The sequence below is a fragment of the Sphaerodactylus townsendi genome, linkage group LG10 (genome assembly GCF_021028975.2).
Source record: "Sphaerodactylus townsendi isolate TG3544 linkage group LG10, MPM_Stown_v2.3, whole genome shotgun sequence".
NCBI lineage: Eukaryota > Metazoa > Chordata > Lepidosauria > Squamata > Sphaerodactylidae > Sphaerodactylus > Sphaerodactylus townsendi.
Window position 1 is genome coordinate 63,318,662 of NC_059434.1, and position 16,629 is coordinate 63,335,290.

The following is a 16,629-nucleotide window of genomic DNA, read 5'->3' on the forward strand; positions in this document are numbered from 1 at the left end:
CAAAGATCCCTTGTAAAACAGCATAATACAAATGAATTAATTTGCTAAACAGCTCAGCAGCTTCTAGAGTCATCTGCTCTTCTGCATCTTTGTTAAAGTCTGTTTTGAACCTCTGCAGAGTTATACTATTTAACATTCAGATTGGGACAGTAATTTTAACCCTTTTCAGTTGTTGTGTCTTTGGTGTTCCTACATCATATACCAGGACAGTGTGCTACCCATTATCCTTCTGATATGTGAGATTGCCATTTTGTGAGAACAGGATAAAGTGAGTATTTCCAAGCTTTGGTACATGTGAACACATACCCATAAGAAAAACCAGGTCTCGGCCCATATAGTCCAAAGACAAAAAACATATTTGTTGCCTTAGTCACAAAAGAAATGGAGACCATGGTATCCAGAAGATTAAGCATAGCTTGTTCTCCTAGTGTATGTAGGGGTGATAGGCTGGCAAAAACTGCGTGCGGTGGGACATAGGGCACATGGCAGCATATGTGATGTGATGTCACTGCCTGAAAAACCCTGGAAGTGATGGTGGGTAGCTCTAGAGTTTCCAGTGATTCCTAGAGTTGCCTGCTATCACTTCTGGGGATGTCATAGTGCATAGGTCACCAATGTCTGAAAGATTTTCTCTCTGCCACTCAGTGAATCAATGGACAAAGCAGATTACTGGTGGAAACCTCCCACTATAGATATAGGGAGGTCTGGAACCCTACATTCATGAGATACAAGAATAAAAAACATAGTGGTTGAAAAGGGCATTTCTGAGTATCAGAAATGAAAATGTATGGGAAAAAAGCAAGGACAGCCATAGAAATATTTCATTTTTATTTCTCTTACTACCAGTAAAGCCCATTTTAAATTAAAATAAAATGGATTCAAGAAGGGGAGGGAGGGCAGGAGATCCCCTCCTCCTCCTTTCCTCCTGGAGAGCAGTCCATATTGTTTGGGGTGGGGGAGGCTCCTGGGTAGGGGAAAGGTGGGCAGGGATGGGACAGAATGTTGTGAGTCCTGCACGCTCATTGGCTGGGGGGTTGTCATTGAACATTCCATCCCTTAGGCAGAGGTGGGATCCAGCAGGTTCTCACCAGTTCCTGAGAGTGGGTTACTAATTATTTCTGTGTGCCGAGAGGGGGTTACTAATTGGGTCTACTTTTCCGTCTCCACACCCTCGCCTCCCCCTCTCTTCTTCTTTCTCGTAGCCTGGAACTTGCGGCTAGTAAGAGGAGGGACCCTTTAACTACTATTGGGTCCAGGGTACTCTTTAGTTGTTTCTGTTGGCAGTAGACAATAGGACTTGCTATAATGAGTTTAAATTATGGACAGAAAGATACCAACTGGAAATTAGGAACTTTTTTTTACAGTAAGAGTTTTTTACAGTAAAAGATAAATTATTAATGCCCCGCCCCGGAATGCCCGGCCATGCCCCATCATGCCCCGCCCAGCCCCACTGGCACTACGCCACTGAATCCCACCACCCTGGGAACCTGTTACTAAAATGTTTGGATCCCACCACTGCCCTTAGGTAATTATGTATAAGGATGGTTTCAGGCAGCCAACAGACGTATTTTTGTTTGAAGTGACAGAACAACTTTGGGAATAACTGTGCAAGAAAGCCTATGTTTAAACACGGCAATAACAAAGCTTGAAGGTAACCGAGTGACATCTCCATTTTAAAATATAATGGAGTATTGAGAATAAGTATTGAGAACAATGTATTTAGAACAATGGAGTATTGAGAACAAGCGTCCATTGCTCATGTGAAGGAATTAACCATGCTCGCTACAAGTTATCAACTTATGTTTTATTAGCACAGGGTTATCAAGAGGCTGCCTAATGTGTCTACCAGCAGTTGGGCAGAACCACCCTGAAACAAAGACTGACACAGGCTTATAACCATAGATCACTTTTCCTGGCCTGCACACAAAAAATGTGTCAAGAAGTGCTGTTCATCAACAATATCTCTCTTTTCTGTTGAACACTGACAGGAAGATGCTCAGTGTCAAGAAAGTTCCCTCGTTTATCTAATTAGGTTGACCTACCTAACCCACACAAATCCTGCCTACTTTTCAGGCGAGGGACTAGCTAGACTGCCAGCCTATTTAACCTTCAGATTTAACCTTATCCAAACGGTATCAAGAAGGCACAAGTAAGGAACTTCGTCGCCAATGTGAGAAGAACACATGAAACCCTGCTTAGCCTCAAAGTGACTTCCTAATCTTACACAATTTAATGATTAGGGGAAGATTTAGCCTGCAAATTGCTAGCTTCAACAAACTAGAAGGCTCTTTACAGTGTGCTGCAGCCCTGGTCTGATTGCCCAGCTCTGATTGCCCAGCTCTGATGATGGGCTAAGTAGTCGTTCCTTTTAAAAAATACACTGCTGGCAAATAACAGATCATAGCTACGCAGAATCCATCTTGCAATAATCAAACAGTGCTGGCCATATGGAGGGAAGGCAGCATGATATAGCCCAAACTGGTCAGAGCTCAGAAATTAAGCTGAGTCTGTACTTGGAAGAGAGACCACTAAGGAAGACACTGCAGAGAAAGGCAATAGCAACCCACCTTGAAGCACACTTGCCTTGAAAGCCCCTTGATGGGGTTGCCATAAGTTGATTGCAACTTGACGGCACTTTACGCACCTCTCAGTATATGTGCCAGAGTCTGCATGTACAGAATTCGAAAGTGTTTCAGCCAAATCTCCGCTGTTTATTTTGGGGTATTCAGAGATTTCTGTGGCTCAATTCAAAAAGCCACTTCTCTGCAAGCAGCTCCAGTCAATAACCAGGTCCACACTTTTATTTATTCAGGGAATTGCATGCATGAGTCTGAAAATGGCTTGGAATGGTTGATACTGGCAGAGGAAGAGCATAGTGTCTAGATCAAGGGACATAATTGTACCACTCCATTCTGCATTGGTCAGACCTCACCTAGAGTACTGTGTTCAGTTCTGGACACTAAGAAGGATATTGACAAGTTGGAATGTGTCCAGAGGAGGGCAACCAAAATGGTAAAATGGTCTGGAATCCATGCCCTATGCTTAGGGAGTTGGAGATGTTTAGTCTGGAGAAGTGAAGGTTAAGGGGGGACATGATAGCTATGATTAAATATTTGAAGGGTTGACATGTCGAAGAGGGAGCAAGCTTGTTTTCTGCTGCCTCAGAGACTAGAGCACAGAGTAATGGATTCAAGATACAGGAAAACAGATTCCACCTAAACATCAGGAAGAACTTTCTAACTGTCAGGGCTGTTCGACAGTGTAATTCAGTACCTCAGAGAGTGGTGGAGTCTCCCTCTTTGGAGATTTTTAAACAGAGACTAGATGAACATATGTTGGGGGTGCTTTGTTTGTGTGTTCCTGCATGGCAGGGGGTTGGACTTGATGGTCCTTGTGGTCTCTTTCAACTCTATGATTCTAGGAAATGCATGAATGAATCATGTATATTTCCCTATTGATGCAACATACAAGTTCAATTTGTTTCATCTAACCACGCAGCACAGAGGTTCAGCTGATGGAGTGTGGGAATGAATATGCTGATGCTAACCCTGTTTACAATAGAAAATGTTGACCCTACTCCATGCTACATGCATTCACCCAAATGTAGGCATATCACAAAGGTGTATTGGCCCAACTCTCAACATGGGGATGCATGCAGTTTATACACACACAAGTCCACATTTGGATGAACATGTGTAGGAAGAGACTAGACCATCATGCATGTTCCTCCTCTATTTCCACACATGTTGTATCTTCAGACACATATGCCATATATACAGGGATGCTGTCAGGATTGTTAATCTCCAGGGAAAGTCTGGAGTTCTCTCAGATCTATAACTGCTCCCCAGACTACAGAGATCAGTTCCGCTGGAGAAAATGGCTGCTTTGGAAGATAGATTGTATGGCGCCACATCTCTGCTGAGGTTCCCTGTTCTGCAAACTCTATACAAGCCAGGTTCTACCCCCAAATTGCCGGAAATTTCTCAAATTTGAGTTGGTAATCCTAGAATGTTTTAAAATTCAGACTTAACATCCCTGATAATATGAGTCTATGGGAATGAGTCAAGGAAGAGTTACCCAGCCTTACTAAATATTTCCAGTCTTCTTCGTTGCTTCTTTGATGATGTCACTTCTGGGTTTGTGTTGTGTTGTAAGAGCAACACTGATTTGTACACTCACATCCTACAAATTCCACCACTGGTTGCCACCACTGGACTGGCAATAACACCTCCAGGACAACTAACTGCCATAACCAGGAGATCTATTGTAATTCTGGTAGAACTCCAGGCCTGATCTGAATATTGGGAACTCTTATGAACAATTCTCATTCCTTCCACTGGCATAAGACACTCACCTAAGTTTCCATCAACTGGTTTTTAAAAAAATATATAATCAGAATCAAATACCAGATTTTCATACGATTAAATGTAAAACTATCTGGATACTGATTAACTGTTAGGATATAATTACATAAAGCATTTTAATATGTTAACCTGAAATGGGGTTATTTTTATTTTTAAAATGCATCCTGGAATATGATTGAAAGGCCCTTGCTGAAGCCAAACATGGGCATGGGAAACCACCTTGAAGCTTCGCAGATACCACCTTGAATCCAGTGATGGAAGAAAAGTGAGGTATACATGAAATTTGGAAATAATAAAACAAATTCATACAGTTTCCAACCTCTGTAGCATGCAGGCTGCAAGCAACACAGTATTTTCCCCATTGTATATGAACATCAATACAGTTTTACTGCCACTTACAACTAGGATACATAGCGTTGCATAGTGTTGTATCATATTTAATGGGAGGGGGTGACTTTAAACCATTTACAGCTGCTGGAATAATTAAATAGATCCACAGGGTTTCAGTCATTACCAAAGAAATAAAGTGCACCATAGGAACACAAAGCTACAGGAATAAAAGTACTCGGGGAGAAGTATTCATAATGAGAAAGATAAAAAGGTGTTAGTGCAGAGCGATTATTAACCAAACATGGAAAACTGAGCCCTTTCCAAAAGGAAGCAAGCGATAAAATGGAAACTTCAGAAGTGGTTTTCATTATTAAAGGGAAATTAGGGTGCTTTCCAGTCTGTTTTGCCCCCAAGGGATTCTATTCATAGTACTAAAATCTAATACCATTAAAAAAGTTACATGAAAAGAGAAATTGAGCCATTTTGTTCTTTTTTCCCTTATACAAAATGTAATTTAACATAATTTGCAATGCAATTGTGTGTATAAAAAAGAAAACAAGAGTCATAAAAAGTGACCCCCCCACACCATGTACTATAGCCTTCCTTGTGTAGTAATATTATGAATTCTAGATAACCCTCACAAATAATATGAAATTAAATCAAAGTGTGATTTCTGACAATCAGTTTCCCACTTTATTTAATTCCCTTTTCTAGTCTACTGCTATTACTGCTACTGTTTTTACAGTATTGTATTTATTGTTTTAATTGGGATTTGTGTCTTTTTAATTCTATTGTATTGGTTGTCATGCTTGTACACCGCCCTGAGCCCTTTGGGGGTAGGGCAGTTTACCAAATTGAATGAATGAATGAATGAATGAATGAATGAATGAATGAATGAATGAATGAATAAATAGTACTATTAAAAATACAGATTCTTTTTTAAATAACCCAATTTAATATTCTTCACTGAAGAAAATTCCACAGGTTTCTCTTTAACTCATCTGAAACTGTATCCCTGCTTGCTTCATTTCATACAGTAGTGAACTTGGGAGTAGTTGTTTATTTACAAATCAGTGTCATTCAATACATAATATGCTACTGTTTTATCCTTCACTTTTCATATGGTAATATTTGAGACTGCTTATTTGAGCTGAAAATACATAGTGAGAAATGGCCTTCGGGCAAAGTTACCAGCCTCCACAAAATAATCGGCATGGAAAAGATAAGACAACATGCCAGAGCTCACCAAGAAAATTTTACTTCCATATTGCCCAATACAAAATCAAGTGAAACTCATTACAAATCCTTCAGCAAATTCATATGATCTTTGGGCTTCTTCAAGGCAGTTTAAATTCAGGGTTTAAATTCAGTTTAAGTTCAAGGCAGTTTAAATTTATCACTTATGACTTCTAAAAGATGCTCTACCACAGCAACTCTTGCATTTATGAACCACTGTTCTCGTTCTTTTCATCTTCCTGAACTATATATTCTCTTGGTTCGCAATTCCCTTGTAGGAATCTATTTGAATGGCTACCAAATTAAAACTCTGCCCTTCTGAACTCCAGTAGAGGTTAGTTGACTGTGTGGGTGAAAGGGAAGCACTGGTAGATTTGTTAGACTTATACACGTTCCATGTCACCCAAGCCTTAGTTACTGTATTTCAGGTTGTCCTGATTAATATTCCTCAATGGCAGATTAATGAACAAACCCACCAATACCTAGCCCACTACTCCAGAGTGCCACCCCCTTCCTTCCATCCCAAAAACTAATACGGAAAGAATTTCCCTATACTTTCCTTATTTTGCCTATTTCCCCCAGGAAAAAAAGAAGTGAAATATCTGCATTTCTAAATGTATGATGAAAATTCTAAATCATAGAATCATATTATAGAATCATATAACAAACAGTTACATAAGTATTCAATGAAAAGAAAAAAATATTGCCTTAATAGTGGGTGTTTCCCCCTCAGAAGCTATCACAAGAGAAATGGTCCTATACAACATTTCTATGTTACTGTATATGATCCCCAGCATGGCGCCCTCCAACACCTTTTCTGGCACCAGTCAAGTGGGTAGTACCTGATGGGTTTTTTTGCCTGGCTAGACTTCTCATTAGCTATTGGAATTCTGATTGGATAAGCAGCTTTTTAAAACATGGCTTCAGCAACAGCTGCCACTACAGTACAAGAATCTTAACTGTGTAATTTAAAGCAAGCTATGGCAGCAATATTGTAGCTGGCTCCATCTTCTGCAGTAGTTTTTGCATGACTGCCGTTTGTCCCACTATGCTCTTTCAGAATTCTAAAAATGCCCACAGTAGTACCCCAAGTATATGGTCTACAACAAGTGTCCCCAATCTTTTGGAGCCTATGGGCAGTGGTTGCCAAAAGCGATGGAGACTACCACAGAATAGCTGAGACAAAGGGATGGAGTCAACCACAAAATGTCAGTAAGTGAGGTTGTACAAAATTTTAATATTACCTCTTCAACAATTCAGGCAGAAAATCTGCTTGACAAGAAGCCTTTTAAAATGAACATATTGTTTAAAAATATTGTTACACTTACAGATAGATAACCTTCAATCATGCAGTGAAAACTCCTCTGCTGTGGTAGCAGCTGCTGCCAAAGAAATGTTTTTTTAAAAAAAAATTTTTGCACAGCTAATTAGAAATCCAAGGGCCAATCAGAAACCTGAATGGTCCAAAGGCCTGCCTGGGAAGGCCTGGGAAGTTTCTAAAAATATTTAGCAGGCCTAGGAAAGGTGTAAACAGGACCCATGGATACCAAATTAGGGCTTCCTCGTCTAAATATATTATACATCCTTACCAATGTTTGGGTGCTTCAAGAGGCGGCAGATTCTAGCTTCTCTTTCCAATTTCTGGTGATCTGCAAGAAATATTAAGATTAATACTTTTATAAAGAATCATATTTTGCTTAACATGTTAACAGAAAGAGGCAATGTATGCAGAACTATGGACTCTGTGGTAATAACTCAGAAGAACAGAGAGTCATCATAGTGTAACGGCTACAGGAGCTGTCAAGGATCAAGTTCATAATCCTCACTCAACCTATCTGGGTGGCTTTAGGCCAATCACTTATTCTTACCTTAAAATGTCTCACAGGATTATAAGGATAAAAGGGAGATGAGAACTTTGTACACCCTGTACTCCATATGTGGAATAAAAATGGGCCCAATAAATGGAAAGTGAGTAACTGACTTTTGAAGAATAATCTGAACTCTCATTTTTTCCATATTAAATTAGGCGATTAGTCATTCTGCACAGGAACAATTTCTAACATCAGTGTTACCACTAGGAATGAGATCTGGGCTGTCCCCACTTCAGGTCTTCCTACACAGACGTCAACAAGATTCTCAATCTCTCTGCTTAAACCACCATCTATAATATAGAGGATAAGACTCACCTATTTTGCAGGGGCTTTGTAAGAATGATTGAAATCATCACTACTACTGGTTTGCCTTTAAATGGCTCATATCTCTTGTTCCCTTTTGAAAAAATGGGTACAAACCTTAATTTCTTGTGAAAAAATTCCCATGGAATTAGGTCCCCATGGCACTATGTAAATTCAGTCAGAGTGAATTGATCCTCATCACATGGAAACAGGACAGCTTTAAATAGTGACAGGAAACAAGATCTGTGCCCTTAAAAGCAATCATTTGAGAGGACTGACTTGATCTTGAGCTAACGCCACATTCAGATTTGACCTATAACATCATTTTATAACAACCATGAATTTTAATTTTAATTAGTTCATCATCTACTGCCTCTAAAGTTTTCTTTCAGGACCACTGTTTCTGAAGTTGAATGTTAATATTAAAACAACTTCACAAAATGCCCCAAAGACTGAGGTACAGAAGGGAGATTTTTTTAAAGAACTGTTAATAAGTATGTCAAATGTAAACAAGGCCAATGTAAACAAGTAAAATTAGTAGAAATTGTGGAGCCATGAGTGAGACACCAAAAGTACAATCCTGAGTGGGGAGGAGACTCCTTAGGAGACAATGTGACCCCAGCACCAGTGTAAATGCCACCTGCACCATTTACGCTGGCACAAAGGCCCTTAAGAAATATTGGGGAGCTGAGCAGCAGCTTGCCAGCACTGTAGCACCACTGCTCCCCTACCACAGGAGACTGCGGCACAGCCGGAGGGGACATTCCTGGGGCCAGGGCCAGCTTTACTCAGCTTCCTGAGCTCTTTTGGCCTGGGAATGCCCCCATTTGCCAGTGCAGACTTATTCTGACAAAAAGGTAGGCACAGTCCATGGAGCTGCATAGAGCAGTTCCATAGGGATTGGGGGAGCATTCCTGTCAGTTTGCTGGCTGCATACAGCAAACCTCTTTGGAGGCGCCGTGGCTGTGTCATGGCTGCACTTAAGACTGCACTGCCCAAGTTGTCTTAGCTTTTTCTTTCCCCAGAGAAAAAAATCGAAATAGGGGAAAAAACAAAATCATATGCAATACTATTTCCACATCAACCTTAACATTATTTAAGATTTACTTTATTTGCTTTTTACGCATTGTGTAATAAATCAGACAGCATAAAAACTATATTATCTGGCACAAATATGAAATGTACAATTTTTCTAAAAATAAAAATTATGAATACGGGAGAGAAACAGAGAGAGAGAGAGGAGAGAGAGAGCTCATTGTGAACTGCTGCACCTTTTGCTATCCTATGCTACCTCAGCATACTAAAAAGTAGGGGGGAAAACGGTGAAAATAACGTTAATTTTATTGTAAACAAAAGGAACTGTGGTGGTGGGGGTGGCGGCGGGGGGAGAGTTAGCCAAAAAAGATCTCAGTGCAGTCACAACAGTACTTTATGGGGAGTTAAAGAGTAAGCTAGGGTGGCCAGTCCCACTAGAGAAGTCCTCAACTTCCAGTACCATTTACTATGAACATTTTAGAATTCCAATGGTAAATGCGTAGGAGTTCAGTAGAACTCTGGAGTGTTACCTTGATGTGACAATGTCATTTCTGGGGTTTTGCCAGAAGTGATGTCTTATTGTCACAGTGCTGGGAACACATGTCAGTCCCCTTGAGTCTCCCATTGTCCACTGGCTGGGAACCCTCTACTGAACTCTTCATTTGTGCATTATCATAAAGCACATTATAATATGTTAACTGGGGGCAACACTCATACATCATATTCTTCACAATATACATATATGGCTATAACATACACATGAATATCATTTGCTAAAGCTGTAGATTATCCTACACACAAAAAGGGAGCAGAAGGCGTAGGAGGTTAAGAGCTCGTGTATCTAATCTGGAGGAACCGGGTTTGATTCCCCGCTCTGCCGCCTGAGCTGTGGAGGCTTATCTGGGAAATTTAGATTAGCCTGCGCACTCCCACACACGCCAGCTGGGTGACCTTGGGCTAGTCACAGCTTTTCGGAGCTCTCTCAGCCCCACCTACCTCACAGGGTGTTTGTTGTGAGGGGGGAAGGGCAAGGAGATTGTAAGCCCCTTTGAGTCTCCTGCAGGAGAGAAAGGGGGGATATAAATCCAAACTCTTCTTCTTCTTTATATGATACATTATGACTCAGTAAAAACTGGTCTTTAAAAGCATTTCACCAATTCCAAAAGCGAAAACATTCCATAGGATTTCAATTCCCTTCCTCCCAAACATTCTGTTAGAAATAAGGTAGAAAAGAAAGGCTTTTTACTTTCAGGTTTTTGTCCCCACCCCCACCCCCTGAGCTCTCACATCTCTAGGCAAAAGTGAGTTAAATATTATTATTAAAAGATTCCGAATGCTTTATATTTTAGAGAGTATTGCAGGCCTAGAATTGTCTTGTTAATCACTTAATATTGCAGTACACAAGTCTTCTGAAACGGAGGAATAAAACCCTGAAGTTTGGGCTATAGGCCAATTTGTGCTCCTGAAGCTGAGCCAGTTTGGAGCAGAACCAAGCTGATGGTATTATAGCTAGCTAAACAAAAGCCTCAAAGAGTGCTGCAATTACTTGTGATTGAAGGAATAATTTACAAGTAGCCTAATTTTCTGCTTGTCTGAGAATAGCTCTTGATTTTTCCTGAGTTATTTATTATTAAGTAATCGTTTTGTTTTCAACAGCCACTAAGTAGGGATAGCACCTTGGAAGAGAAAGTCAGTCAGGAGGGTGACAAGCACCTTAGATCGAATTCTCACAGGTGGGCATGCCAAGAAGCAGAATCATGGTCCTTTTGCCAACTGTACAACTACTCTGTATAGTTGGGTATGCAAGAGGTGGAGATGATGGCTTTGATGATGGCTTCTGAGACGCTCACCCCCATTTTCTTCAAGGACTCATTCAGGCTGGTTGCCAAGGAAGCTAAGGAGGCAGATTGTAGCTAGCAAACATCTACAGACTTTATTTAACCCCAAAACACCAGGCAAAACACTGGTCAGGATGGAGGACCGGCCATGACACCAACCACTGCGCAGCAGACCATCTTCAAGAGAGCCAGTGTGGTGTAGTGGTTAAGAGCAGGTGGATTCTAATCTGGAGAACTGGGTTTGATTCCCCACTCTTCCACCTGAGTGGCAGAGACTTATCTGGTAAACCAGATGTGTTTCTGCACTCCTACATTCCTGCTGGGTGACCTTGGGCTAGTCACAGTGCTTCGGAACTCTCTCAGCCCCACTTACCTCAGAAGGTGTCTGTTGTGGGGAGAGGAAGGGAAAGGAGCTTGTAGTCCACCTTGAGTCTCCATACAGGAGAGAAAGGTGGGATATAAATCCAAACTCTCTTCTTCTCTTCAAGTTGCACGTACAGATGTGCAAATCAGTGTATATTGTAAGCATGGTTTATTCACAAAAGCTTCAAAATTCAGTCCCTGGCATCCCAGTCAAAGGGCCTCTGGTAGCAAGTGTTGGGAATGAGCATACACTTTAAAAGCATTTGGCCTAAAATGGTTACTTATTTATTCTTCCTGTTCAGATAGGTCTGCTTTGCTCTCAGCCCCAAATTCCTGCAGGGCAAGGAACAAGCAGCCTCCTTTCCTGCCCTTGATATCCCACTGAGCTAAACAAAAGAACAACATTATAATGAAGTTATTTGTTTATTTACAACATTTTAATGCTGCCTTCCTATCCCATCTGGGTCCACAAGACGGCAAACACTTTAAAAAGAAAATTAAACAATTTAAATACAGTTAAGGTATAACATTCATTTAAAACATGTGAACAAAAAAATATCACGAAGGTCAGCAACTTCTATTGGGTGTGAGGAGAAACAAAAAAGCCTTCACCTGTTGATGGAAGACACTGATAGGAGGAGACAGACAGGAGTTCCAAAGTTTTGGTGCCACCACAGACAACACCCTTTTATCTAGTCAAAAACTGAAAAAACACTAAAAATACAAAAAAGCCACAAATGTGGGGGGGGGCAGAGCTTCAGACATGTAATGGGGGGATTAAAGCAGGGGAACCCCCCCCCCTTATCTACATCCTTGCCAAGAACCCACAGGGCAGTCCAGGCACTCTGGTATTGCAACTGAAATTGAAATCAATGGGCTTGGATAGGATTGCACTAACAAAAGATAACCATAAGAATGTCCCATAGCAGGCATCCCCAACTTTGTTGAACCAGTGAAGATTTTTGGAATTTTAAAAACAGATACTGGGACACAACAACAAAATAGCTGCCACTGGAGCTGGGTTGAATCACCAAAACATTGCAAGGTTCCAAATCAAGCTTCATCCTATGCTGAACACTTCTGCTTTCAGATGGTTAACCCCCGAAGAAGCAAAGGCAAAGCTTTATGGGCTCTTCTGAAGCACCTCCTTCTCCAGTGAAATAGAGGAAAACAATGACTGGTTCTTTGGTTTGGGGATGAGAGTTTATGGAAAAGAGGAAAGTGACTACCAGGAATTACATGGGTGGGCACCATAGTGGGAATTACAGGCCAAGAGATCACCGTTTTCCTCTTTTGTTTGACGTGCAAATTCTTCCCAGCCGTCTTAATCACAGCTAGGATTGACAGTGACGTTAACCACTGTTAACACTAAGCAGGTTCCTTTTTCACCAGCAGGCTTGCTCACAATTACATTTCAGAAGGAGAAGGAAACACATGTGATCCTGCTGTTCAATCCAAGGATTGTGACTGGGTGACTGAGAAAATGATGCCTGACCCCAGCTTCATGGTGAATAAAAAGTCACCCACTGATCACAGTTTTCCTAGTATCTCAGTCATCACATATAGACTGCTTTCATTAATAGTACATGACACATACAGACTTGTGTATAAACACATAATCTTGATTCCCGCAAGAAGAGGAGTCTGCTTTTTGAGAGTCTGCTTTTTGAGAAGCAGACAAGCATTCTAAAACTAGGAACTTTTAGCTTGGCAGGGGTGTCCAACTCTGGACCTCCAGATGTTCATGGACTACGATCCCCATCAGCCCCTTCCATAATGCTGGCATAAGATGATGGGAATTGTAGTCCATGAACATCTGGAGAGTCTGGGTTGGACACCTCTGGCTTAGGGAAATAAGAAGGCTTCAGTTGAATTTGTTGTTGGTTGCTGACATTCCCAGAGTTGTCCACCCTTTCTCTGTTATCCAAAACTAAAGCACTAATATATGTGCCACAATGCCCTCTCTCCTCCCCTGTGCCCTGAGAACCCATGCAGATTGCTGGCTGTAATCTACCACACCCACTTTTAGGCATAAAATGCTCAAGCCTGCAACACTGGAGCTACACTGAAAGAGTATTGCATAGAATACGGCTGAATATATATTGCTTTATAATCTGCTGGACGTATTAAAGTATGAGCTTGATTTGAATGTTGGGATTACTATAATTGCTTCCATGTATCTCTGTATTTCAAAGCAGATTTACAATGCAGATAATAAAAAAAAATTCGGCATACAGAAAGAAATAATAAAGTAGTAACACTGACTTTTGGTGAAACTCTTTTTCCCCTACCTGTTTCAAGATATCAACAGCACATTCACCTTACTGTTTCCTCTAAGAATCATCTAATGCAGTGCATTCAAACAGTAGTCATATGGCTAACACATATTATTAATATTAATTTAAGCAAATTATTATATTTAACTGTCTGGGTTTTTTTTCTGTACATGTACTGGTTGATTGGGGTGCATTGATAGGGAGATGTGTACCTTGGGCCGAATGTTAGTGGGCATATCATGGGGGATGGGGGAGTCTCTCTTTTCCCACAAAAATATGAGAATGTGAGCGGGAATGTGATGTGATGCTGTGCCCCATTGTTTTTTGCTGCTGCTTGCTGGGTTGAGGCCTACGCCAGGCCCTATCCAGAACTGGAAGAAGGGGGCACTTTGTTTTCACCCACTGCTGCCCCAAAACAACAGCCAATCAGAATGTGGGACACCAAGGATGTTTGCGCATGTGCGGATATGCTTGTGGTGTAAATACAAAAGACCCAGGCTTGTGTGAAACTAACTGGTGTATTTCCTCCCGGTCTTCACTCGATTCTGTCACAGAAATGGGCAGCCATGCGAAGGGAGAAACCAGGATAAAATAGACCCTAATTCTAAGATACTGATTGTTACCCAGTATAATTGTGCCGGGCAGAAATGGCTTAAAGATGAATTGCAATTCGAAGAGAACTCCAGAACCAAATGATCCACAAAAGTGTACTGTGGGCTGCAAGCAGGTTTCCCCAGTGCACCCATAAAATTTTCAACAAGGCTGCAAATCACCATCCAATGTTCTTGCTTTCTTACAAGGTTTTTGAAGACTCTAGAATTTGGTGACCTGGACTACCTATTATTTTGCTGACACTGCAGGACAGTTTCACCATAATTGTAAAATCAGGAACAACACTTTTAACATGCTGAAGGCTGTTACTCAGTGGCTGTCCCTGAATACAACTGCCCTAATTTTCTTTTCAGGAGGTGATGATCCTTTGACATGTCAAAGGATAAACATTTTTCAGTTTACCTCACCAGAGAATCCAAAAGCAGCTTGATTATTCACATCACATGGATTGTAATTCTTAAGGTGTTCTGCAGAGAAAGTACCCACATTGTTTCAAGCGGAAAAAACAGACCCACCCCCAATCCATCCAATTGCCAACAAGGCTCATACCAGGGAATGCTGGTTCCTGGACTTCTCACAAAGAACTTTTTCTCAACCCAAATACTTCAGCAAGCATCACCTTCTCCTAGGGAAACATTCAAAATTGTTGTCTTTATTTACTCTTGTCTCAGAGAGGGCTTGTATCTAAAAAGTAAGGCTCTGTTCTAATATATCAGCTAATGCTGACATTAAGAAAAAAAAGTGTTTTCCTCCTCAGCGGAGACCAATCTTTCTAATGTTTCCTGTTTCTAAGTACTTGTCAGGTAGCCATTATTGCCAGGACAACTTTCCCATAGATAATACAAAGCATAATAGACGCTTCTATGTAATAATGGGATGCCCCAACAAGAGCCAATTTTCTCTAATGGGCCACTGGATGAAAGCACCAACATACCCCAAATTAGGGCACACACTACGCCTCAAGTTATTTCTGTGCAGGGGCACAACGTCGTTGTTTAACCAGCCTTTTGAAAAATAAGGGAAAGAAAATGTACTAAATTCATTTGAGATGCTTTGCGATCACTGAATAGATCAGGAATAATAATACAAACCCTGTTGACTTTAACAATTCATCCTACAGGCATTAAAAATATGAAAAGGGACAAATTTGCACTCAGCTGCCAAAGGATTCCAAAACAAGAATATAAAAAAGAGACTGCATTTATTGTTCACTGAGTGCTCTCCTATGGCTCTTCCCCCCTTGACTATATTTAGCTCTTGTAAGAGCTGCTGATCTGGCAGAGACTTCAGAATCTGTGTTAATCTGGAGAAAAAGCAAGAGACAGGTGACCGACCTACAATATATGTTTGAAATAATAATTTTTGCATCATGAGCAGTACATGAAGAGCTTAGCAAAGCTACTTGCATTCATCTCTGTGACCGCCTTGTGAAATATCCTATCTGCAGAACACTATAGTGAGAGAGACTATCTAAAAATCCAGATTTTTTTAGAAAGATATAAATAGATGTAACAGCTATCTTCCTATCAGCTCTGAGATTATCTTTCCGTTTTACCAACTTAAAATGCACAATGTATAACTTAGCATATAAAATTTGGAATGTTTACGACATTTCCAAGTATATATATATTTTTTTCTTGTCTGTAAGCAAAACTGAAATTATAGCCTAAACTAGTGAGGGAAAGAAAGTTTTTAACAGCACCATATGTTGTCTTAGCACATGTATCTTAATTTTTGCTATCTGAGAAGGGGGAATACAATTTTTGTAGTAAACAGAAGAAAGTGTGTTATTTGGATAGATACATTCATCACAGGTGTAATGTGAGCAATCAGACCTCTCCCATTAATGGGTGCCATGGAGGCAGGAGGCTCAAAAACTGGCCTCAGAGCAGGGCACTGCTTTCTCCCAAAGTGGATGCCCCTCAGAGAGTTTTGGGATCCATTTTGTGTGACAAACCTGGGCAGAAAGGAGGTTGGCAGCTGACCTTTTCCCCTTTCCCCCTGGCCTAAGGGTGTGCCTGGCTTAACAATGGGGCTAGATGAACTTCACTGTGTCGCCCTAAGGTGATTTAATCAAGCGCTTCAAGAAGACTATTACTCACCATATCTGCACCCATCTCCAATCAATCAGTGTTCAAAAGAATAGCCCAGGCATTCTCTTGGGACCTGATGACACATCAAGCCTTTTGTTGGAACCCCAGAAAAGCAATCGAGTCTTTGTTTCCTGGCTTTTCTGCTAGAATACTTCATATTGCCTCAGGACCCTTTTGAGGTATAAATACAGGTCTTCTGCCATCATAGTGTGTGTGTGTGTGTGTGTGTGTGTGTGTGTGCGCGCCCCCACCATCACTTGTATATACTCTCAGAAATGCTGTTCATTTCAGTTGGTTCTGGGGGGGTT

At 40.9% G+C, this 16,629-nt stretch overlaps 1 protein-coding gene across 15 annotated transcripts in view; it reads right to left on the reverse strand.

The window, feature by feature from the left end:
* Positions 1-16,629, reverse strand: part of CAMK2D (calcium/calmodulin dependent protein kinase II delta) — a 147,171-nt gene that overhangs the window by 75,208 nt on the left and 55,334 nt on the right. For all 15 annotated transcript variants that reach the window (XM_048509364.1, XM_048509368.1, XM_048509362.1 and 12 more), the window contains exon 3: positions 7,520-7,579. In XM_048509364.1, coding sequence (XP_048365321.1) covers positions 7,520-7,579 — 60 coding nt within the window. The remainder of the gene's footprint in view (positions 1-7,519; positions 7,580-16,629) is intronic.